Raw genomic sequence first — 24,527 nt, forward strand, 5'->3', positions numbered from 1 at the left:
TGTTGCAATAAAACTTTATTTACAAACATTAAAGTTTTTCATATAATTTTCACATGTCCCTAAATATTACTCTTTTTATTTTTGTCCAACTATTTAAAAATATTAAAACCATCCTTGGCTTGCAGGTCATACAAAACAGGCTGTGGATGGGATTGGGCCATAGGCTTTAGTTTGCCAACCCTAATCCAGATGGATAACAGAGTGAGCCAAGCCAAGCGACCATCATTTTATCTTTTTAGGGAAAACCATCTTCAAACCCTACAGAGCGACACAGTGATGGGGAACGTGAAGAGCAAGGAAGGCAGGGAGGTGGCTGGAGCAGCCCACTGCTTGCCTGACCAGTCCACATCCAGAGGGACAGCAGGATGTAAAGGATGGTGCTGGAATTACAGACAGTGATCTCTGAGGAACTCGAGTGAAAAGGTGATTTCAGGGGACTGGATAACAGGGGAAAAAAAATCATATTTTCTAAAAGGGACAATAAGAAAATTATTGATCTGTGGTCTGGAAATGATCTGCAGTAAACTTTGAAAGCATATTATGAGTCAGAGGCGGCTCGTGAGCGCTCAGGAGAAAATGGTGATCCTGCAGGCCAGCAGGGTTTACCAAGAACATGACACGTTCACATCAGGTCTATATTTTTTCTTACTGTAAAAGCAACACATGCTATTATGGAAAATGAGTAACTGCAAAGAGGCCAAAAAAAGAGGAAAGTCCCAAGAAAATCACTATAAACACTTAGGCGTGGACCTTTCCAGACCTTTAGATGTATTTTTTGTTAATTTAAAAAAATTAATTAATTTTTTTAAGAGACAAGATCCATGTTCCCCAGGCAGGAGTGCACAGCTATTTCCAAAGGCCATCATAATAGCGCATTACAGCCTCGAACTCCTGGCCTCAAGGGATTTTCCCTCCTAAGTCTCCCGAGTAGCTGGGACTACAGGCATGTACCACCACTCCCAGCTTAGATGTAATTTTTAAAATGAGATCACACTGCACATTCTGACTTGTTACCTGTTTTTCTTTCCACTTAACAATATTCATATATATCTTTTAATCTAAGTCATCACTTCTGGATGGCTGAAAAGTTAAGGCTACTGTATGGTTGTTTTGTAATTTAAGCATTCGTCTTTGTTTGGGGCATTTAAGATCTATCCATCTCTCGCCCCTGTCTTGAAGTATTATTTTTGAGAAGTGGCAGTGCTTATCCTTGTGGATAAATCTTTTTGCACATCTGTATTTTCTAGGAGATACTGCTAGGACAAGTGTGAGGATGGATGCTGGCTTCGTGGCCGTTTGGATTAGGGTACAAGAGAGCAGAGCGCAGGCCACAAGTATCTCAGGATTTCAGGACTGAGTTAGAAGGAGCTCCTCATCCCACTTCTGTGGTCAAGAAAGAGATATGACTGGACTGTGTAGAACACCTGGCAGATTTTGGCCGGCAGAATGCGCAGTATCTCAAATCGCTGGGTGGATGTGAAAAAACAGGAAGACAGAGCCCATCTTAACGAGGAAGCATCTCACAGGGATGGGTGGGCTGGTAGGAGGTGGTGGTCCCAGACACCGCAGGCATTCAAGCAGCAAATCAGGATGGCTACCTGGCCCAGGGGTCTGGGAGGGTACTCCTGTGCAAGGCAGACAGGGGGCTAAATGCTTTCCTTCATCTCTTCCTTCCTTCCATGACCACATCATGAGCACTGCTGTGTGCCAGGGATGGGTCTACATATCGTCTCCACTGGTGTCTCTTGCAACTATGCGCCATGTCTCACCCTTAGCAGGCATGGTGGGAGCAACTGTCTTAGTGAAAGATACAGGAAAAGGGATCTACTAGCAGGTATACCACTGAGCGAACATTTAAAAGTTAATACACTTTAACAACCATACATACACGTTAAGTGTGGGCTGTTTTTCAAATTTCTAATTACACTGTTTTGAAATCTACTTCTCTTAGGAAGGGACGGAACACTCAGGGAGCAGTAATCGAATGTCTTCAGGAGGGACACAGGGCACGCCAGGAGTCTGCACCAAAGGCTCAGCTCCTGAAGTCTGCAGTGAACCTGTGCCAGGGCCAGTTCAGAGGCAGAACGGTTTGATGATTCATTTCACTATCAGCAGAACTCCAGCTATCAAGGCATCGGTACTGGGCAAGGGCTAGGGTCTGGGGCACACTTTGCCTTAACTGTTTTTGGAAGAAACCAGTGGAAACCCTAACTTCACAATACCAAACTGAGATAGGCCACTCGGTGCCAAATACCGTTCATATGGGGATGAGGGGGGTGGTCTCTGCTCCCTCCTAGCCAGAACGACTCGCAGGCAGGCTGCCAGTGGGTGGGCGGGCAGGCTTCCCAGTTGCACCATAGTTGCCCAGTGCTGAGCTTGCAGGCCTTATGGAGCCAGCAGGTCCTGCAGGGTATTTCTGGCAGCAACACAACGAAGCGGTCCTAGACCCTGGCAGAGCAATTTGGTGCTTGCAGCCGCTGAGGAGGCCTGAAACTGCCTGCTGCCGGGGGCTGCAGCCTCGACTACCTCTGTTTGGAAGATAAAATCCAATTGACTGCCACTTACATAAATGTAACAGGAAGTTTCTGAATGGCTTCCCCTGTGTCTTGAGGCTGTTACCTTGGTATTGCTAAACTAACAGCTGAAATGAACCCAGACAACACCTCATCAAAGCTGCGGGGCGAGGAAGCAGCGGTCCAGAGGCAGACAGCGGTGTTCCTGCCAAACCATAGGAGATTTCACTCCGTGGCTCTTTCCTGCAGAAACGCCAACAGCTGGGAAAGCCATCAGAGAACACAGGTAAAGTGGGTGTAGCCGAACGCTGTGGCTGGAAAAAGATTTGCGAGCTGCAGAAAAAAAGTCATCCGTTTTGATGGAGCTTCCCTTGTGTGCATTCTGAATGGGGGCGCCCTGCCGGATTCCACAGGCCTGTTCTGTACCTCTATGCCACTAAGCATCTGGGGAAATATTCAGCTTTTCTACAAAATAGGTCATCTTTCCACACTTGTTACGCTCCTTGTCGACTCTGCTGAAATAGCCACAGCACAAAAGAAATTCTCCCTGGAGATGCTGTTCTTAGACAAACACGTTCGCTCTCCCCTTGGAGAGCCTGGCTCCTGGAGTGGAGCCAGGGACGGGGGCTTAAGAACATCCCTGTTCCTCCCCTTCCCAGCAGGAATGTCACCCAGTCATGGAACAACTGGCTTTTGCTTATACTTCCAAACCTATTAGGGAGTGATCATAACGAGAAAAACTAATACTGACAAGAATTATGCCATTGTTCTATTTCATCTATTTAGTAACCTGTAGTTGCAATTTTTAGAAAAAAGATTACCTTTTAAATAACCGATTCATTATGGTACATGAATGAATGCCATGTTCCTGTGTTCAAAATGTCACTCACCATTAAGGGTGTGTGCTGGTAAGTGGCACCGATTTGCCACTTTCCCCTTACATACAAACACCCCTGACTGGCGGCCCAGGATAATCGGAGGCGAGTTTGTGGGTTTCCTTGGCTCTTAGCAAGTCACCTGTGCTGCCAAGCACCTAATGAATCTCAATTCTGTAATAAGGCTTGTAAGTTTTCCCCTCCCTGGGTGAAGGTGAAAAGGAAAACTAGGACTGATGAAGTTCCCGCCAAGGTAACACTATCAATTTCAAGGCGAGTTCAGAAACCACAGACTCATGCTCCAGGGGTGTGAGGGGAGACCGCCAGTGTACCCTGTGGCCACAAACCTGGCTGTGAGAAATGAGAGGTGAGGACAGACTTGGATATGGGAGGGTGAGCCGACCAGGGCTCAGCTCGGCGCTGCTCTCGAGGCCCCGTGGGAAGCCTGCCGGGGTCTGGCAGGTGAACAATGTGGCGAGTATTCTCTGGAAACCTCCCTTCAAGTCTGTGAAATCCACACATTGTTTTTCATCATTAGTTTCAAAACATGCTGAGTATTTGGCCCTTCTCTAAGTTCCGAGGCGACACAAAGGAAAGGGAAGGCCTGGTCCCTGCAGGGAACAGGCCTCTTGCAGGGAAGAAAAGAGAGGTAAGGCAGACAGATCCCATGAGAAGGCAGAGAACGTGTGGAAGGAGGTGGTGCCCGGGACGCAGACTCCGTAGCTGGCCTGCACAGTGGCTCCACGTACCTGATATGGCATACAAATTGGAGTGCTGGTACTCGTAGTCCGTCCGGGTGCTGTTCCTGCCTCGGAAGGTGGCAGGAAGTGTTAGAGAGATGTGCCTGAGGAACAGAAGGAGGAGAGAAAGGAGGTTACAGGAGCATTCCGCAAGACTCAGGAAGCACTGACACCATCAACAGCTGAAATGCAGCACAGAGCAGCGGGCAGAGATGGTGGCTCTGGCCAGCGCCTCCTTCTCAATCAAGCGTGACTCCTCCACCGGGCTCAAGTCCTCTCAAGGAATTTGAAAGTTTCTAGATATCACAGCCACCTTTTTTTCCCCATACTAGAAAGGACATCCAAGAGGAAGAAAGTATGTCCCAAGCCTTACAGCAGGCCCAAGACACTCTGTGGGGTGGCGGTTTGATCCAGATCTCTGCCCACTGGGCAAAATGCACCAGTGGGACCGTAACACCCAGGCACTGAACACCAGCCTTGGTTTATTCCAGGAGCCATGCAAATGCTTCCATTCCTACACCGCAGGGCTGCTGAGGATCACTGCACATGAAGCCCTTTGTAAATAAAGGTGTTGGGAATTACTACTGCCTTATGAGTTCAGGAGACTAATGACCTCTGAAAATCAGAATGGCACATCGCTCTCAACTGCTGTGTCTGTGTGTTCCCCCTCAGGCAGCGCACACAGTAGGTGCTCAGGAAAGCACCTTCCAGACAGACACAGCACGGTCTTTAATGGCTCAGGCGTGAGCCATTAAAGCTTACAAAGAACACACAGCCTAAGTGAGCATTTAGTCAAAAGTAAACAATCCATTTGGCATGGTCACCAGCTGCCTGTAGTGAATGCTGAAAAGAAAAATTAAACGAATAGGAAAATATTTAAAACCCAACAGGTCCAGGGGAAAAAACAAGAACAAAACCTCTTGGTGGGATGACTGGAGGCTGTGCTGCAATAGCTCAGAGCCTAACCTGTGGCCACACCCGACATTTCCGAAAAGGAAGAGACTGGTGGAGGGAACGCTTATCACATAAAGTAAGCCGTCAATCACTGGGTGCCTTTTTCACACAGCACATGTGTGACCTTCTAGAATGACTGCTGTGCATAGACACTCCTGGCAGGGCCGGGCGCGGTGGCTCACACCTGTAATCCCAGCACTCCGGGAGGCCGAGGCGGGTAGATCACCTGAGGTTGGGGGGGTTTGACACCAGCCTGGCCAACATGGTGAAACCTTGTCTCTACTAATCCCAGCTACTCTGGAAGCTGAGGCAGGAGAATCACTTGAACCTGTGAGGCAGAGGTTGCAGTAAGCTGAGATCATGCCATTGCACTCGAGCCTGGGCAACAGAGCAAAACTCTGTCTCAAAAAAAAAAAAAAAAAAAAGGGTCCTGGGAGGAAAGGCTCTCCAGGGAGGGGATCTTCCCACAGGTCCAGGATTGAGCTGGAAGCGGAATGACCCTTCTAGGGGCAAGGTGACCACCAAGGGCTGTGAAGGCATTGGGTCTGCCAGTCGCACAGTGAGAGCTCATGGCGGACACTCAGCCACGGCCCAGCCAGGCTGAACCAAGCACCAACCGTATGCTCGGGGCTTCGGGGAACCAGCAGACACATGCACAGTAAACGTGTCCACTGGGTGCACTGGCTTGCATGGAGGGAACCTGAATATTCTTTGTTACTGCTGCTAACTAAGGGTACAGAGGTGAGCTCCCTCAGCTCAGGCTGCAGGGAATAAAGGTGCAGAAACAAATCACAGTGCAATGTGACATGTGCTCGGGGAACAAGAAAAACTGAGTGCTGGTAAACATGAAAAGAAGGAACAATATATTCTGCTAAAGGGAATGGGGCTTCAGGACCCCTCAGGGATGTTACAGGAGTGAAAGGCACCCACCGGGGAGTCCGAGAGAGCCAGCACTTCCCCATAGGGTTAGGGCACACGTCGGAAGCGGAGCTAGAAATGCAGCCAGGGCCAGATGGAAAGGGCGCCAAACACCATTGCAAGAGGCTTGGGTTCAAACTCCTAGGATGGAGGTTCCTAAACTCCCGTCATGGCATTAATGAAGGCGTCAGTCACCTGGGAACTTGCTACGACACAGACTCAGAGGCCCTGACCCTGGGGAGTCCGATCCCGTGGGCCTGGCTGGGTGCAGCCCAGAAATCTACTTTGAACAAGCTCCAGCGGTGAATCTGAAGGCTGGCCAGGCCTGGGAACCCTGCGAGGGCGACGAGCAGCTGTAGAAGGGTTTTCAGCAGTTCATCAATGTCTCTGACCACAGCACTTAGTCAATGAAGCTGAGCAAACAGAAGAGTGAATTATCGACTGTGGTTGTGGTTGAGCAGAACTGAAATGATGACAGGTGACCCTGCTGAGAGCATCACCAGGTGCCAGCCCTGGGACTGCAGGTGTCACACATCCTCCTGTGGCTCCTCACAACGCCCCTCGAGGCAGGTATGGGAGCAGTTACACATTATGCGCGGCCCAGGGTGTGTTGATAACATGGGGCCCTTGTTCAAATGCTATCAAGAATTTCAAGACGGCAACAGCAGAGCATTAAACCCATGGTGGGGCCCTTCTGAGCACAGGGCCTTGTGTGTGTGACCAAAAGGATCTAGGGTTAGGTGCTGTAACTGCACTCACTGTACCAGTGAGGGAATTTCCAGGAGCCAGGAAAGTATTTTGCTTCATTTTGCCAGACTAAGATTTCTAAGCCTCCAAAGCCCTAAAAAGATGCACGCAACCTAACAAGGATGCAGAGCGATCTGTGCAGTCTAGTAAATACTCCAGGGGCTAGAAGCATTCAGGGAGGCTCACAGAGGAGGCAGGAGCATTAGCAGAACTTTGGGAGCCAGGTGGACATGGATGATGGCAAAGAGGACAGCCAGGAGGCAGAGGAGAAAATGGGGCCGGCTGAGCTGTTGGGTGGTCAAATATGCATCAACACAGATCTATGGGGGACTCAGTGGTGGCAGGACAGGCAGGGGGATACTAAAATATCCATAAAGTTACCTGAACACTTGCTTACGAGTGTGATAATTTCCTATGGAAAGTGGGAAGACTCAAGTGCTATGAAGGGCAGGGTAGGAGGAGGCTCCCTGGAAGGCTTCCCGGAGGAAGGGACATTGAGGTGGGAACTGAAGATAGGCAGAAATCAGAGAGATGCAGCAGGGAGGAGGGGTGTGCACCTGAGGCTCTGTGGGGAGTCTGACTTCCTCCAGACTTAGGAGGAAGCCAGGGTTGCCAGGCCTAGAAGGCCAGGAAGAAGGTGGGGCCAGGCCACGTGGAGCCCAGCATTGGTTCTGCCTTTCTCTGGAAGGATTTTTAAGCAGAAATGTGCCAAAATCCAATTTACAATTTCAAAACCCTGCCCGTCTGTGGGAGAGTGAGGAAATAAAACTAAGATGCCAGTGGGGATGGGAATGGTAGCAGCAAATGATCACGAGCCTACAATTATTCACCACCTACTTTGTGCAGAGACTTCATTCCTGTCAACATGACTTGCCACACACCCGCTAAATGGACAGTTTTGGGGAAATTTAGGACTTAAAAGATATATATGAGCAATAACAACAACAAAAAAGTATATGAACAACAGAGAAATCAAGGGGCCCGTCTCTCAAGCTGCCCCATGCAATACTGATGTCTGGGACCAAACTTGATTGTCCCTCCAGGGCCTCAGATTTTCCGTGGCTCGCCCTGCAACTCACCCCCTGCCCCAAGTTCTCTTCCTTCACTGGAAATGATTCTTTCTGCCCACCACTCCCGCCCCAACTCCCACTTCACCTCCAATCTTTGCGAGGTTGCTGTTTGCAAGGTTCCTGGCTTAGCTGTCTTCTCCCTCCACACACTTCCACATCCCCGGCACACCAGCCCCGCTTCCAGATTGTGCCTCTTGCCACTACTTACTTCCCCTCTCCTCCAGGAAGAGTGGAAGCCTTGTTAATCTCTGAACAGGCCTTGTTTTTCTCATGCCTAAGACTGATTCTTTATCCATGCCACTCCCTCTTCCTAGGAATCTCCATTCTTCCTTACCTACTCTCCAAACTCCTATTCATACTTCGAGATCCCACCCAACCATCCCCTCTTTGGTAAAACCTTTCCTGGGCTTGCCCCAGACTGACTTGGATGCCCGAGTGTCTTCTCTCACCCCACTCCAGGTGTCACAAGACACTTTGGTCATCTGATACAAAATTGTCCCCAATGTGATTGTGACCTCCTCAGGAGCAGGGCCAAATATCATCAATTTTGTACTTCATTTTCTGGGATACTTTTTTGTCACAGGGTAGACAATTACTGACCATTTGTTGACCAAATCAAGTGCTGCAGTTGGCCCACGAAAACTCGTGGGTTTCTTTTTTGACATGAACTGCTGTTAGTCTCTATCATTTCATTTCTCCCTGTGTGTATTTTCCCAATTAGACTCCAGGGGTCTCTGTTTTATACCCTGAATCTCACCTCTCCATTATGGAGGAAACCCGGTATGGGTAAGAAGAAATCAGCAGCAGCAGCAACCAGGAATTTACAAGAGGGAAAAAAAAGAAAGTTTCTGTTCATACACTATAGACAATGTGTGCCTGATGCAGCAAATGTGAAATTAAAAGAGGATTCGAGTCACAGGCTGACTGTATCTTTTGCAGAATAACTGCTCAGTAGGGATCTGCTGAATTGAAATCAGGTTACTGAATACTCCAGCTAAAGTAGCTGATGCAAGAGTGGGTAAGGGACGGCAGTCAGAGAGTAGCAGGTGGGAAGGCCCCCTGGGCAGAAAAAGCTTTAGGGAGAAGGGCTCCTCCCTACACAGCAAATAGCTTCCCCTGCATTTCTGCTTCCACTGTTCCTGGACACAGGAAGCAGGGGACATGGGGACAGGACAGAAAGGCACATCAAGGCTTCCCATTAATGAGAATGAACAGTTTGGGCCCCAGGGACAGGTGACCTGTGGTTAAACAGGACAAGTCACCTGCTGAAGGAGAAGTGGCCAAGGGGTGCTTTGGTGTCAGATTAGTCTGAAAGTGAGAGACAAGGAGGAAGGCTCTGCCATCAGCTGGGTCTCAGGCGAGATGAGATTCCAGTTCCCCAGTGTGGGGTGGAGCCCCACCTGCCAGGACCTGGGCTGGGGGGCCTCGATATATCACCCGGCCTCATCCCCTCAGCAACCTTTTTAGATAGGAGTAATTATTCTCATTTAACAGAATAGGAAAGTGAGGCCCTGGGAGGTAAAGTTGATGAAGGGAAAGCCAGGAATGAATGAAGAGGTCAGTCCATGTGTTCTCCGGAGGTGGTTATTGCTATGTCAGAGTTACCCCAATTCAGCTTCACTATCGGGTATATAAAATGAGACGACTAAATCCGGGCCACAGGGTCCCTCCTGAAGGCCCTTTTGAAATCAGTGATGCCAGGGACATGACACCTCTGCCGCCCACTAGCTCAGTGATCCCGAGAGGTTACAGGGAAATATACAGAGCTGGACGACCAATGGCCGGAATGCACACCCAGGGAGGCAAACCAGTTGTAGTGGTTAAGGGCAGTGCCCCGAGTCTGCTGGATGTGGGTCCAAATTCCAGCGCTAGCACCAGGGAGCCACATGGCCTTTGGCAAGGGTGCGTTCCCTCCCAGGGCACAGAGGGCCACCATCCAGGCAGGGTTGACAGCACGGAACCAGGCATGTGTGAGCACATACAAGCACGCGAGCTTCAATCCTATTCCGACTCTCCCCATTCTTGCCACCCTGGCATTATTTGAGAGTCCGGCTCACGAGGGCCTCCGTGTAGCACCGCAACAGAACCCGTGGTGCCTTTCCTCTGCATCAGGATGAAATCCAAACCCGCCCACGGTTGAGAGGTGCTGCCAGCTCCAGCCCCTCCCTCCTCTCTGACCGCGTCTTGTCCACTCTCCCTGCATTCACGTCCGCCAACCTCAGTAGCTGCTTTGGTCCCTCCAGCCCCTGCTCTTGTTTCTGCCTCAGGGCCTTTGCACTTGCCACTGTCCCCAGACCTCAGCGGCTGGCTTCCCTCCCCAGTCAGGCCACCCTTCTGAGGAGGCACCCCCATACCCACTCTTATAATACCTGCCTCCTCCCTGCGGTGCCCTTCCACTCCACCGGGCTGTCTGACTTGTGTTCGTATCACCAGAACATGATCTCCATCACGCCTTTTCTTCCCACCATGTCCCCAGGCGTGAGAACAATGCCCAGGACACAATGAGTGCTTAACAAATGTTAGGGAAAATCCTCTAAGATTATCTACTTGTTGATCTGATTCTGACTTACAATAGGGATAGTTCGGGGAAACTTCCAGGAAGCCTTGTCACTTCTCTCCTTCTCATCCTCACGACTGGGTTGGTTAATGGCTTGGAAAATGCAACTATTTCTGATTCATGATATTTTTACGTAAACAATAAATTCATCACGGCACTGCTTATAAAGCCAAAAGCTAGAATCAGATGAACCATCAAACAGTGGAGGACAGGTTAAAAAAATTGTGGTACCACCGTTTCATGAAATATTTGGCTGTCTTTTAAAACATTTTCAAAGACTCTTTATTGGTCTGTGCCTGCGCCTATGACCATAGCATCCAGTGTCTGTGGACGAGCATCCATAGACAGAAAATCCTTATTTTAATGCTTGCAATTGTGGTCAGTTAACCCAACACTCTTTGACTTCTTTCCCATACAAAGGCCTCTGGTTAATGAGAATGGACAGGCTGAACTGTCTAAGGAGACTGAAGGAAGGCCCCAATTACGACCCTGTACCTGGAGGAGGGAGGAAGGAAGAGACCAGGAGCTGCACTAGGCCACGGGCATCAGACACTCACCTCTTCTGCAGCTCCCAGCCAGGGAGTTATAAGAATGAGCAGGTGCTCAACAGCATCAAACAAAACCGAGAGGTCGGCCGGGAGTGGGGGCTCACGCCTGTAATCCCAGAACTTTGGGAGGCTGAGGCGAGTGGGTCGCTTGAACCCAGGAGTTCGAGACCAGCCTGGGGCATCATGGCAAAACCCCGACTCTACCAAAAAAAAAAAAAACCCAAAATTAGTCAGTTTCATAATCCAGTCTCAAAATAAATAAATAGATAAAAATAATAATTTAAAAAAACCCCAAGAGGTCCACAAGAATGATGGTGGCTGGTGCACCCATGGACAGCAGTTTCAGTGGAGTCATTTTAGTGGCCCTGAAGTTGACCACTCTATAGGCAGATTCGTGAGTTTAGATTTTAGGAGAGTTCATAAAGCTCCCCCACAGACTAAGGAGAAGGAGACTCAAAGTCTTGAGAAACTGTCTCTACTTAGGATAGTGCCTGGAGGTGAAGGCCTTCTGGCACCTTCCCCAGTAGGTCTTAGACCCCTGGAGCAAGGGCTGTTCATCAGAGGACAACCATTTCTGCCACTTGACTCAAATGATGGATTATTATTCCAAAATCTGTTTGGTCACTGGAGAATTATAACTAGAACAGTCCCTAAATCCTCGGGGAGCGTTACCAAGCTTTCCCCCCCTTCCCCCCGTCCACAGAACTGCCCGGAGGAGACAGGGCTCACCCTGATGCTTCTGGTGGCCATCACGTCTCTCTGCGGAGGGACCGGCTGTTCTGAAACAAATAGGTCAGCAAGCACATGCTGCCAACGATGACGGCTCCAGCTAAATAGATGCTGAGGGGAATTTCATTTTTTCCCCCAAGTCAGTCTTAGGCACCTTATTCAATTAACATGGCCACTAAGCTGCAGACAGCTCCATATAAAAGCCCTTCAGTTATAGAATACATTTTATTATGTGACAATAGTTGCCAGCACGATTTATTTCCTTTGATGGGAGTCTGCTTTTTCCTTGTTAATTTAAATCTGTATTTTCTAGTGCTGATTCCAGGTCTGTGTGAATTTTTAAAATGTTACCATTAATCTTGTGGACCCAGTGGCCACATATAATGAAGACGGCTCTGCCCAGGCAGCTGCAGTGCCTGCTGTCCTCCCAGACTGTCAAAGGGCAGCGTCGAGGGAGTGGTGACTAGCAAGGCAGAGGTGCACTCAGTCAGAGGCAGCTGCCACTTTTATCTCCCACCCCTTACACACACACACACACACACACACACACACACACACACACAACCAATGGGGTTCACAGTATTCCAGAAAATGCAATGAAAAGAGGATTCATCCTGGCAAATACTGATGGTGACTTCAGACTTTTCCTCTGCCATACTAAATGCTGGAAGACGATGTAGCCGCCGAGTTTTGAAGGTGAAAATAGTTGTGATTCAGCAATTTTGTACTACTTCAAGTTGTCTTTTGTGCAGGAAGACAACAACAGAAGATTATTCATGTCACCTTCTCTAGGAGAAACACAGTAATACATTCCAGATGATTCGAATTTAAGACTTAAGAATGGGGAAGTAATGGGACAAAAGGACCAGCATTCCATTCTTCCGTTTTTAAAATTTGAGGAAAGAACCTGAAATGTGGGAAATGACCTATTTAAGAAAATTTAAAAACAGCATCGGTTGATTTGTTTACAGCGGGTACCTGTCATATGCATCTTATGATCCCCAACCCTATCCTACAGTGAGGTGCTGAGAGCACCCCCACTCCACAGGTGTCTCAGAGGGGCTCCACAGCTTGCCTGTCTGCTGGATACAGCTTGGACTTGAACACAGAGTGTGCAGGAGCTTGGATCTGAATGCCGATGGGGCAAATTACACAATTCATGCTCTTAATTATGACGGTCTCCTCAAAAACTGGAAATAACGTTACAATGTCTGACTCAGAATATTATGCAGACATAAAACCATGTTTACAGGCTTTGTGGGGAGGGCTGGAGTGAGAAGCTCGGGATCCGGGTATGGAATATGATCTCAGCTGTGGAAGGAAAGGACAGGAACCAGGGCCTTGGGGCAGCATTTGTCATGGCAACAGACTGGGAGCAGCCCAGTGACCATCAACAAGAGGAGGCTAATAAAATGTGGAATTTTCATATAATACCAAAGTATTATATGAAACGAATAGATGAAGAGAGCCAGAGGTTTTTCTGTAAAAATGGCCAACTCCCAAAGACATGGCTGTTAAGTAAAACAAAACCAAAAAACAAGCCAAGCAAAAACAAAGTTGCAGAGTGATGTATTATAAACAACCCCATAAGACAATTTTTTTTTTCCATGGGCACACACAGCTAAGCTATGGTACAGCAAAGGGCCCGGAGGGAGTAACTCAGAGGTGACCGAGGGGCAGGAGAGGCTCATGGTATTGATGACAGAAGCCTCTAAGATGGGAGTGTGGATTTGCCCCACTGCTCTTCCCTATTTTTTAAGTGTTAATTTTTTTTTGATGAGAAATTATTTCTTTTAATCGGAAAAAAAGATGGCAAAAACTAGGAGAATGCTTCTCAATGTGGTTGGGAGAGTAGAAGAGACACACGTATGAAAGCATCCAGGGTGGTGGTGCTTGGTGCTGAAAGGATATCTTGTTTTCTATATAATGTGTCTGCTGGTGGACAAAGATCAGAGGTCATGTACAAAGGAAAGGAATGGATTGTGGGGGCAGCAGAAGAAACAAAAGTCAAGTTAAGATAGGAAGGGGAAGAACACAGCAAATGGCTAAATGAAATTCCGTTTTATTCCTGCAAACACCACTGGGAAGAAGTCATCTGTGACGCACAGCTTCTGTGCCAGGTGTAAGGACGTGCTTAATGAATGCCATTTAATGAAGAAAAAGGCTCTTATAAAACACCTGGCACAAGCAGGGTGCGGGAGTCACAGGGAAGGGGACCTTTGCTGCACCTGCTGGCATTTTAATAAGCACCTTCTAGAGTGCCCGCTCTCCAAGGCTGGTCAACGGTGTCAGAAAGAGGTCCCTGACCATTGCCCATACTTGCTGACAGTTTGGGGAACCTTATTTCTTAAAGACCATATGCTCAGGTATCGGATCGCCCTGGAAGGTAATTAAAATGAATCATTTTCAGCTGGAAGGGCCCGACTAACACTCGAATCCTCCTCAATGACTTCACAGCCAGGATTCCTGCTCCAAGTCCCCTGTGTTTCCCAAGTGAGGCTCTGAATTACGATTGAGATCTGTGAAGACCCAGAGATGTGAGGAGATACTGTAATTCTTTCTCCTAACTTGGTTCCACTAAAACAGAAAGTCAGTTATTTTAATCACGCTAGGCTCTAAAATATTTTCAGTGGTGGTGATTTTTCTTTTCATATTGATTTTGGAGCCAACCTCAGACAGAAACCACCATGCCCCAAGTTTACTATCATTTCTCACAGTCTGATGAGTCGCTTTTTTGTTTTGTTTTGTAATTGACACCAGCCAAGACAAGTAAGGTTTTGTAAAACTTAAAACAGACCTATTTCCTCTACAGTTATATTCACTATCTTATAAACCTTCTATGCCTAGACCTAAAACTTAATTCCAAATATTACCCAAGGAACACAACCCCTTACCAGGGGAGATGGACTGGTATCAACAAGCACACAAGGTTGCTATAATTAGGATGTGGCGACTGACTGAGCGCACTTTTTTATTGTGCTCCTACTGTGTGCTAGGCACTGCCTGGCACCAAGACAGTTTAAGAAACCAAATGAAACTTGTATCTTCCCCTTTAGGAATTTATCTGTAAGTCAACTGAAACACAAACATAAATCTCCTATATCACAAAGTAAAAAGCTCTGAATATCAAAAGATAGGCCATAAAGGACAATACAGTTATAGGCTTGAATTTTAAGACAGTGGCATGAAAAAGAAATAACCAAAACAACAAACATCTGTTGAGAGTCTACTACAGGCCAGGCACCCCGTTAGGCCCTGGGAGGTATCTAGAGACATGGGAGCCATGGTCCCACCTGCGAAAAGGAAAGACTGTGGTCGGAGAGAAAAGGCCTGAGCAATGGAATAGTAATTCCAGAGTCTAGACAGTGGCCCAAGAGATGTCACAAAGCCAAGGATGGGCAACGGAGGCTCCGGGAGTCAGAGAGGTAGGAAATGGGATTTGACTTGCATGGCTGGGAGTGGCTTTCCTGCGAGGCCGGCGTGAAGGCTTTGCTCCTGGAATTTTCACTCCTGTAATTATTTAGGACTATGGCAGTTACCACTCACAGGGCACTTGCACTGTTCCTCATGCTTCATACGCATCTCTAATCTAAACAACCCAGCAAGGGAAGCGGTACCCTAGACATGGGGGAAAGCGGTTCAGAGAGGTTAAGTAACTCACCCAAAGTCACACAGCTAAAGAAAATGGCTGGGCTAGGATGTGCATTAATGCTCTTTCCACCATGCTATGTTGTTGCTTTACTGAGATGACACGGGGCCTGAAGTGCGTGCAAACACAGACCTGTTCATTTTTCATTCAGGAAGCCCATTTGCCATGATCAATATAACTCCAACCTACCAGCCTGACTGTAGAATGGGTTTTCCTCATGGGCAACATACACACACGTGCACACACACACACACAACCAAATCACTCGGCATTGGACAAGTGAAAAAAAAGCTGCCACTGAAGACGAAGGAAATCACAATTCCAAACTCCCCAAGTTCCTAAATGCATAAAGTACGTGCAGCTTGATGGCATATGGCAAATCAATTACTAGTTTAAATCTTAAAACGAAAACATGGCAAGTGTGGTGCAGAAATAATCAAGCACAACGGTTAGGTTTAGATTACAGTGGGCCACTAGAGTTTTGAATACAATTAATCATCATTCCAGGCAATGGGAAGCCATATTGACACTTATTCCTAATTTGAATATTTAATTAGGGTGAAGTTCTTCATCAAATTATCGCAGAACTGGGAGAAAGCCTGGAAGACTTACACAATTACTATCTTAACCCCTTCCCAGCTGCTCACCTGTGAGCACAGCCGTTCTAGTCCCAGCTCCGCAGGGGAGGATGCCTGCGCCCGGTCTCTGATGCTGTGAGGCACTGGAGGGGGTGCTGGTGACTGGAGTTGCAACTGTAGCAGGGCAGGAGCCACGTGGTGGCAAAGGAAAGGTCTAAGGGGATGCCCTGCTCATGCTAGGCTAAGTTCTGCACTGAACCCTGGACACAGACAGAAAGCCAGCATGCACGGGTGCTCACTGGGCACCAGGGTGGTGCTTTCTGTGTCCCCCCATTTAATTCTCATGACAAATCCTGCAAAGGAGGCATTTTTATCCCCATTTCACAGAGGAAGAAATAGGCTCAGAGAGTGATAAAACTCACTCAAAGTAGCACTGCCTGTGAGTGGTGTAAAGAAGGCCCAAGGGACTCATCACACACACACACACACACACACACACACACACAGTTACTCATCAAAAGTGATGACAAAGAGAACACGCAAGGCCCACAAAAATGTTTTCAAGGCTGTATTTTGGATCATCTGTACTGTGTGGCTAAATCAGAGGAAAACCAAAACCCAGGCCTCCTCAACCAGCATTCTGAAATTTAACTCTTGGGTTCAAAATGCATCACTGAGCACCCCCAATGGAAGTCATCATGCCTCTGTGGCCGGGGGTTCAGCAGAATGACGGAGGTGGGGGCAGCAAAGCTCAAGGAACAGTCCCACGAGGCTGACTTGAGGCAAGGTGACAAGGTGGCCATCCAAACCCTGCAGAGTGGGACTCGAGAAAGTGGGCGCTGCAGGACAGGTGTCCTCGGGGAGGGGAAAGTCCACAACAGGACAAGAAAATGTGAACTCTCTTCTTTCAAGATGGCCAAGGCTCAATGACAGCATTTAGAACTGTCATTATATTATATGTCAGCTTGGATATTTCGTTAATGTACACCTTTGCTATCTGAAAAGACTTTTACTAACATTTCATAGATACCATGTGATTCTGCGTGACCAAAACCAACATATTTTCCCACACAATCTCCCCGAAAGACCCAGGACAGGGCCAAGGGCTGAGTGCACACATGGGACTGGACCACAGTAGGTCCAGAGACCTTTCTGCTTCCAGCCTCCACCTAGAAGCCGAGAAGGAGGAACACCCTGATAGTTTCAGGTTAGCCATTTCTCCTTAAAAGCCTGTGATGGGTTCACTGACCCTCCTGTGGAAAAGGCTCCATTGGCAGTGGCCACTTTCAGCAGGAAGTGGATCGCCAGGCAGAAGGAGGGAGCTGCCCCAGCCCCCTGCCTGGGCCCAATGCAGGCACAGACCCTGGATCCGGATCCATCAGGCCCGCCCTGGCTCATTCATGGGGGGAGTGAATGGCGTCGGGAACTTTGAAACTTTCCTTTGTATATTATATTAATCCATATAAGAAAATCTCTTTTAATGAGGAGTGATGTAGTTACCAACTCTCCAGAGCCATAATTAGAGCAAACTAATTGAAGTTGTGTTTTGACACACTTTCCAAATTCACGGGTGCCGGATGACATATTCACAACACTGCTGCCGCACAACCATGGCGACGGCAAAATCATTAGGCTAATAACGCTTATTTGCATTCTTATCATGCCGGCAGCTCGCCTTTAAATACTGTTTCCACTACTGCTCCTTTACTGTAAGTTTCCACCGAAAGATATTAACAGTAATTATTAGTACTTTAGTGGAATTTTAATGTTAAAGAATAACAATGCGCATTAACATACATTGAATGGCAATTCTTTTTCTTCACCACCCCTCGGAAGATTTGGGGGTTCTTCCTTGGCCCTCACCCCAGAGCTCAAGAGTAACCAGATGCGATTTCAGCTTCATTTACAACTCAGGGTCCACACCCAGTGGGATCTGAAGTCGGGGTTTCCGAACTATTCTGCTCCAAAAGTTTGACGAGAAAAATCTTTCTTTCTTTTTTTGAAGTACAATAAAATGAAATAGTTAAGGAGAAATTTTTTCCAAGCAGCTAAAAAAAAATCTCAATTTACAACACGGTCTTTGGTAATAACACTAATGAATTCCAGGAGGACATGCTGTAGCCATTCCCTGTCGCCCCCCTCGCGGTGATTAAAGGCAGACGGGGAAGAACTGGGTTGTGAGGGCGTCGGTGGGGGTGGGGGTGGGATAGTCTCGATCTGTCAATGTGGGGCACTGCTTGCCACCAACGAGGCCAATTTTGGGGATGCTTAACTCAGACACACACAGAGAGGAAGACTCGACAGTTCTAAATAATGGTTATTAATGACGCCCTCCTCTACGGTGACAAATTACTTCTGAAATTTAGAATTGAAGAAGTATGAAGAGTGAACATGTCCTATTGAACGTGACGGGAAATGCCGGCCAGAACACAGAGCTCCCACTCATTGTGCACTGGGAGAAGGGCAGGGTCCCTCCTGCTTTGGGCTTTTGGCTGTCGTACGGGGCAGTGACCACAGCTACCTCTCCCTGACGTGTCTCCCAACAGTTACTGTTGGTGACTATGGGCACATCCTGGCTGTAAAAATGCTTTTTGGGTGACAGGCATAAAACATTAGGTGTGTTGCACCAATAATCGAGACCTAGTCCCAACTTGGGGTTGGGCTAGATATTTGCTCAGATCCTAGGCGTCTGTAAATATCTTGGGGTCAAGCAAAACCACCACTACCATCGCTGACCACTGATAACCCAAGAGAAAATGTCCTAACTAAAAAGATACACTTGTGTTGAATTTCAAACTATTCAAGTGTACATTTCAGGATGAATGCTTCATCTTAGCCTAGGAAGATTTAAATGAGTGAAGAAAATGCTTCCGCAGAAAAATGTCAAAGACTATACTCTTTTAAAGCATGGGAGTTTTCAGTTTCTTAAGTTACAATCCTTGTACCAATCTGCTATTTTTCAAGTCACTGATTACTTAATAAAAAAAAAAAAAAGACGAAGAAAGGAAACTAACTTTCATAGCCACAGCAACACTCCAAATCATGGTATTTATTCACTACATTTAAGTTTTATTACACTTGAACCTTGCAATGCCAAAACACCTACCTCCCATATAAAAGAAATGAAGAAAAAAGCCAAGTCTGGGACCAGGGGCACCACACTTCCATTCCAGATGATCTAGTCTAATCTTATAAACTGAAATATTTAAAGAGTCTCTAAACCTCGCTGACCTTACTTTTAAAAACAAGGAACATATGGGCACTGCTAGCTTTTCATCTTCTTCCAGCCTACTAAAATATCCGCTTTTTGAAAATTCAAGAGTCAGGGGACTGCCAAAGTCAGATTCATAAAGGGCTGTGTGCGTGAGAGCACAGGACAAGCTGCAGTCTGGACCGAATGCAGTACATCCTCTATCAAAGAGCCAAAGGCAACATTAGTCTCCTCCCTGCCCAATCCATCTCAAAGCTGTGGAAAACAATTTGTTTAGCAAAATACAGCCATGACTGAGGAGGAGGTGGAATGTGGGGCTACAGGCCGGATGGTGATTTCTGGTCCCACGCAAGGTTGAGCTCACAGCAGAGGGCAGCGTTCAATCAGGAAGCCCTGAGGCTCCTTGAAGGCAGGCAGGGCGTTACGGTGAGACCTCTCCTCTGCTCACAACCTCTCTAAATCCTAACTCCCTGCCCTCGGATGAGTCATGATCTCTCCAAGTTTCAGTCTTCTCAACACTCCAGCCTGGGTGACAGAGCAAGATTTTGTCTCAAAAAAAAAAAAAAAAAAAAAAAAAAAAAACCCCACAAAACCAAAACAAAATAAAATGAGGACACAATTATTCACCTCATAACATGGTTATAAAGATTACAACTATGTATCTATCCATCTATGTGTGTGCGCATATATATATATGTATATATATAATGTTTACACAATGTCTGACACAAGATGCCCAGAAAATTATAGCTGAAATAATAATGATGATAATAATAATTGCATTTATTCTAATAATAATAATTATTAATATTATTATTCAACTGGAAACAAAACATCTGCTGCTCATGAAGGATATTCAGATTGAATTCTACCCTACCCACTGGCAAAAATGAACCGAAATAAACTCAAAAGGCCTTTTAAAAGTAACTGCAAGCAAAGGATTTTATTAAATATCCCAATTAATAATTGAAACTCTGCATCGAAATAGAACAGCATAGTTGGGGCGGGGGTGGGGGGTGGTAGCAAAATCCTGGGAAATATCACTGGTTTAATGCCCATTTTTACTTTATTTGGCAGCTAGATTTACACTGAGAGACCCAAGTGAAACATTCCACAGAGCTACCTGCAAATAGACTGTCAGCTTCCACTCTGATAAAAGGTAAAATATCCTCCTCTAAATGGTCTGGTTCACAAAACCGACCCTAAAGTGAACTGATAAATCTGTTCTGACACACAGAAAACTATTTTCATAATCCTGAAAAAAGCCTTTCTCCAAACCCTGGCGCTGAAACCAACTGCACAAAGCGCCCTCGCGCACTCGTGAGCCGGACTCAGAAGGGAATAATTTCCCATTTCTAACCCTGCTTCTCGGGACGATAACAACAAAAAAGCACACATAACCACCATGACCACTGAGAAAAAGAAGACACTTAGAAAGTCACCAAAATTACAAAGATAACATGTTTAAAAGCATCAAATACCTTCTCAAAAATCTGACATGAGAGCGCGAACCCCAAGGCCAGCTCCGAGGTGGGAGCTGAATTGACGAATCGTCAATTCTTCATTAAATAGAAGCTCTGACTTCCCAAGAAGCTGTATTAAAAATTAATATCAAAAAGTGTATTGCTCAGCCTAAACTCATCATTCATATCTAACAATACCGAACTGCATTCTAATGAAATTTCCCCTTCAAAATTACTCTGACACCAAAACTAAGTTTGATACTGGTCCAAGAGCGGCCACCGCTCTGTTCACGAGCATTTTGAAGATATTCAAATAACCTCATTCTGTAGGTCTCTTTCATGCCGCTCTCACGATCACCAGAATAAACCACACTGCTCGTAACCCTGCTTAAACGCCCGCTTCAAAGCGAGGGAGGGATGGTGGTGCTGGGACCTCCCGGGGCGGCCTCCACATGTTCCCTCAGTCGGCGACCACAGTGCAAGTGTGCTGGACACCGGCCAAAGTTCACACGTCTCCCTAAGACTGCTTGGGCGGTTTCCGACCAGAGAGGCCTCTGCGGGACGCGTTCCCCACCCACACGCCTGGGGAAGTCCTCATTCACCAGCTGCTGGTCAGAAGCCTGGAGAAGCTGCACAGGAAGGTGGCAGAGCCACCTGGATGGGCAACCCCCCTACCCACCAGCCCCTCCAGGCACATGCTTGGTTCCCTGATGAAAGGCTTCACGGCCGGGGGCCTCGAGACAGTCTGTCTGCACACTAACAGTAGCTTGCCTGCTTGGGTGAAGATCCTAGCCCTGACACTTACTAACTGTATGACCTTGGGCAAGGGATTTAACCTCCGCGCTCTCAGTTTCCTCAACTTAAACCTGGGCTGATAATAGTAACTGACTCACAGAGCTATTATTAGAATTAAACGAGTTGGCTGGGCACGGTGGCTCACGCCTACAATCCTAGCACTTTGGGAGGTCGAGGCAGGCAGATCACTTGAGGTCAGGAGTTCGGGACCAGCCTGGCCAATATAGTGAAACCTCGTCTCTATTAAAAACGTGGCGCACGTTTGTAATCCCAGCTACTCGGGAGGATGAGGTGGGAGAATTGCTAGAACCCAGGAGGCAGAGGTTGCAGTGAGCTGAGATAGCACCACTGCACTCCAGCCTGGGCGACAGTGAGACTCCGTCTCAAAAATAAAAAATAAATAAAAATAAAGAATTAAAGGAGTTATTTGTAAAGCCTTTGAACAGTACCTCATACCTAATAAATGCATGACAAGTCTCTGCTGGATGGATGGACAGATGGAAGGAGCGATGCATAAAATATGATGTCCAGTCCTATGCATTAAACTAACTCACCTTATGCATCCAATAAATACTTTCTGGGTGCCTAACACATGCTAGCCACCTGGAATTCAGAGTTTTTTTACCATCTTGGGGCCACACATTTTCCAGTGAACACTTACTGTGAACATGGAATGAGATGACATGGTTGAAAGTACTTGCTCAATTTTGAGGAATGGTGATGCAATGGGATCATCATTGCTATTTCTGTGTGACTAGCCTCTTTTGAGGCTTTAAAGGAGAAAAAAGAAAACATGAGGATCTCTGTCATCAGCAAGCAGCAAATCTAGTCAGTAAGATCAAACAGAAATACATGCAGCGATGATAGGGAACTGTGAGATGCCAAGCCGTACGACGCAGGCAACTGGAGGAGAAGAAGGGAACCGATGTGGGCTAGGCTTTCTAGAAGTGATGTGGGCTACTACAGGCCTGGGGCGGGGCTGGCCAGGGCCAATCCTAAGCATTCTGGAGTCCAGTGTAACTCTTCCAGGAGGGAAGGGGCTGGTACAAACTGAGGTGCACGGTGAGGGCCAGAGCAGAGACGCTTTTGGAATGAGAATGGTGTGCCCCGGAGACAAGAGGAGACTTGTCTAATTAATGTGAGAGGATAGGGCAGGTGGGGGGCGGTCAGATAACAGGAAGCCTTCCCCAATGTAGTTATCAGGCCACCATGGACTTTAGTTATAGGCAAAGAATGTAAATGCGGGCTATTTACAGAAATAATACCTGAGCCCCAGAAGCCCACCCCTGATCCATCTTGGATTTAGTGTCCAGGTTTGACCCCTCCAGAGGGCTCGTCTCTGAGACAGGGCTGGCTGCCAGTCCTTTCGGCTGGAAGGTGCCGCTTGCGCGGCAGGATCATTCACACCCCAGTGCTGATGTCTGGGCTCCTGTGTAAAGAACCCTGCGCTACAGTCTTCATCTTAAAAGACAACGAAAATGTGTGTTCTGTCTTTAGGGTTAAACAAACGAAAAGCGTGTGTGGCTTTAGTGTGAAGGAGGAGGAAATCCAATTTTTCCAAGTGAAGCCAGACCCATAGTTATGCCTGGACATGACCTGCAGAAGTGTCTGAAGGCCCCCATGCCAGAAACGCAGGGCCCAAGCCCTTGTCTTCTTCTTCCTTTTTTTTTTTTTTTCTTAAAGATAGGGTCTTGTGCTGTCGGCCAAGCTGGAGTGCAATGGAGGGATCATGATCACAGCTCACTGCAGCCTTGACCTCCGGGCTCAAGTGATCCTCTCACTCAGCCTCCTGAGTAGCTAGGACCACAGGCATGCGCCACCACACCCAGCTAATTTTTGTATTTGATTTTTTTGTAGAGATGGGGTTTTGCCATGTTGTGCAGACTTGTTTTGAGCTCCTGAGCTCAAGTGATCCTCCCGTCTCAGCCTCCCAAAGTGCTAGGATTACAGGCATGAGCCACCACACCCAGTGTGCCAAGCCCTCTTTTGATGGGACCAGGACAGAGTGCTCCATTGCTCAGCTCATCTGCCCCCAAACCATTTCTTGCAACTATGGAAGCGGAGCTCAAAATCCACATCACAATTTATTACTAGGGGAAAAAAGGAGTCATTGGAATCACCCGGGATACACAGAACCCCTCTCATAAATGATGCACCTTACATGAAACCACAGATTTCAATTCCAATCCTCTGCACTGAGCCTTCCCCTGCTGAACCCTAGGGAGAAACTTCTCACAGGCAAATGCCTCCAGTGCCAAGCCTTTTGCCACTCCGAACAGGCGGTAAACATCTCAACAGGAAAAGGAAAACTCAGCCTCCCTGATCTGTGCGATTCTGGGCCTCACATTCAAGTCCTGCAACAACAGGACAGGTGACAGATGTCATCTGGGGTACAAGGACCATCTTACAATTGAAAATGGACAGAAGGCAGCCGAAGGATTTGAGGCTGTCAGTTTGGACAACAGGGCTCCAGCCGGTCACCTAAGGCACCACCCCCACTGCTGACTTACTCTGTGAGTTAATCAGAAAGTAGTGGAGTTGATCCCCATGTCCAGAGGGAAGGCGGGGTTGGAGAGGCCAGGACGGAGTGTGGCACGCTCATGGGCTTCTGACAACGATGTGATGGGGGGACAAGCCTGGGCGGCACGGCCTGAATTCTAGATCACCACAGCATGATTTTTCCTCTCCTGTAGGAAGGGCCATTAACCTTTCCGATGACAGCCCTGGGATCGGAGTGATGGAACGATTTTTGAGGTCAGCAAGGATCTATGTTCTCAAAACCTGACATCGACATGCAAAAGTTGTGACTGAATTCTGGTGTCCCTGAGAGGAAGACTAAATGCATGTGACAGATATTCTGCAATCAAAATGCCCCATTTCCCAGAGTATCTGTCACAGATTGATAACATCCATGCAAAAAGTTAAGTACAATTATGTCTGTCACTAAGAAACATACTTCCGAACCTGTGACTGACAACTTGCTGGGAGCTGACAAATTACAGGAAGATGACTGCAACAGCGAGCACCACGTCACCTCCTACGGGCAACCCAGGCGTGGCTGACACTCCAAGAGGCTACCGGGAGCTGCACCTTGCATAGGAGGCTGCTGGTCAGAACTCAATGGCTGGGAAATGCTCTGTGGCTTCGGGTGGAAAAATAACCCTTTCCCCCAAGAGAGAC

At 47.4% G+C, this 24,527-nt stretch overlaps 1 protein-coding gene across 2 annotated transcripts in view; it reads right to left on the reverse strand.

The window, feature by feature from the left end:
- MVB12B (multivesicular body subunit 12B) overlaps positions 1-24,527 on the reverse strand; it is a 179,760-nt gene that overhangs the window by 80,245 nt on the left and 74,988 nt on the right. For both annotated transcript variants that reach the window (XM_050760566.1, XM_050760567.1), the window contains exon 7: positions 4,138-4,232. In XM_050760566.1, the coding sequence (XP_050616523.1) occupies positions 4,138-4,232 (95 nt within the window). The remainder of the gene's footprint in view (positions 1-4,137; positions 4,233-24,527) is intronic.

The sequence above is a fragment of the Macaca thibetana genome, chromosome 15, assembly GCF_024542745.1.
Source record: "Macaca thibetana thibetana isolate TM-01 chromosome 15, ASM2454274v1, whole genome shotgun sequence".
NCBI lineage: Eukaryota > Metazoa > Chordata > Mammalia > Primates > Cercopithecidae > Macaca > Macaca thibetana.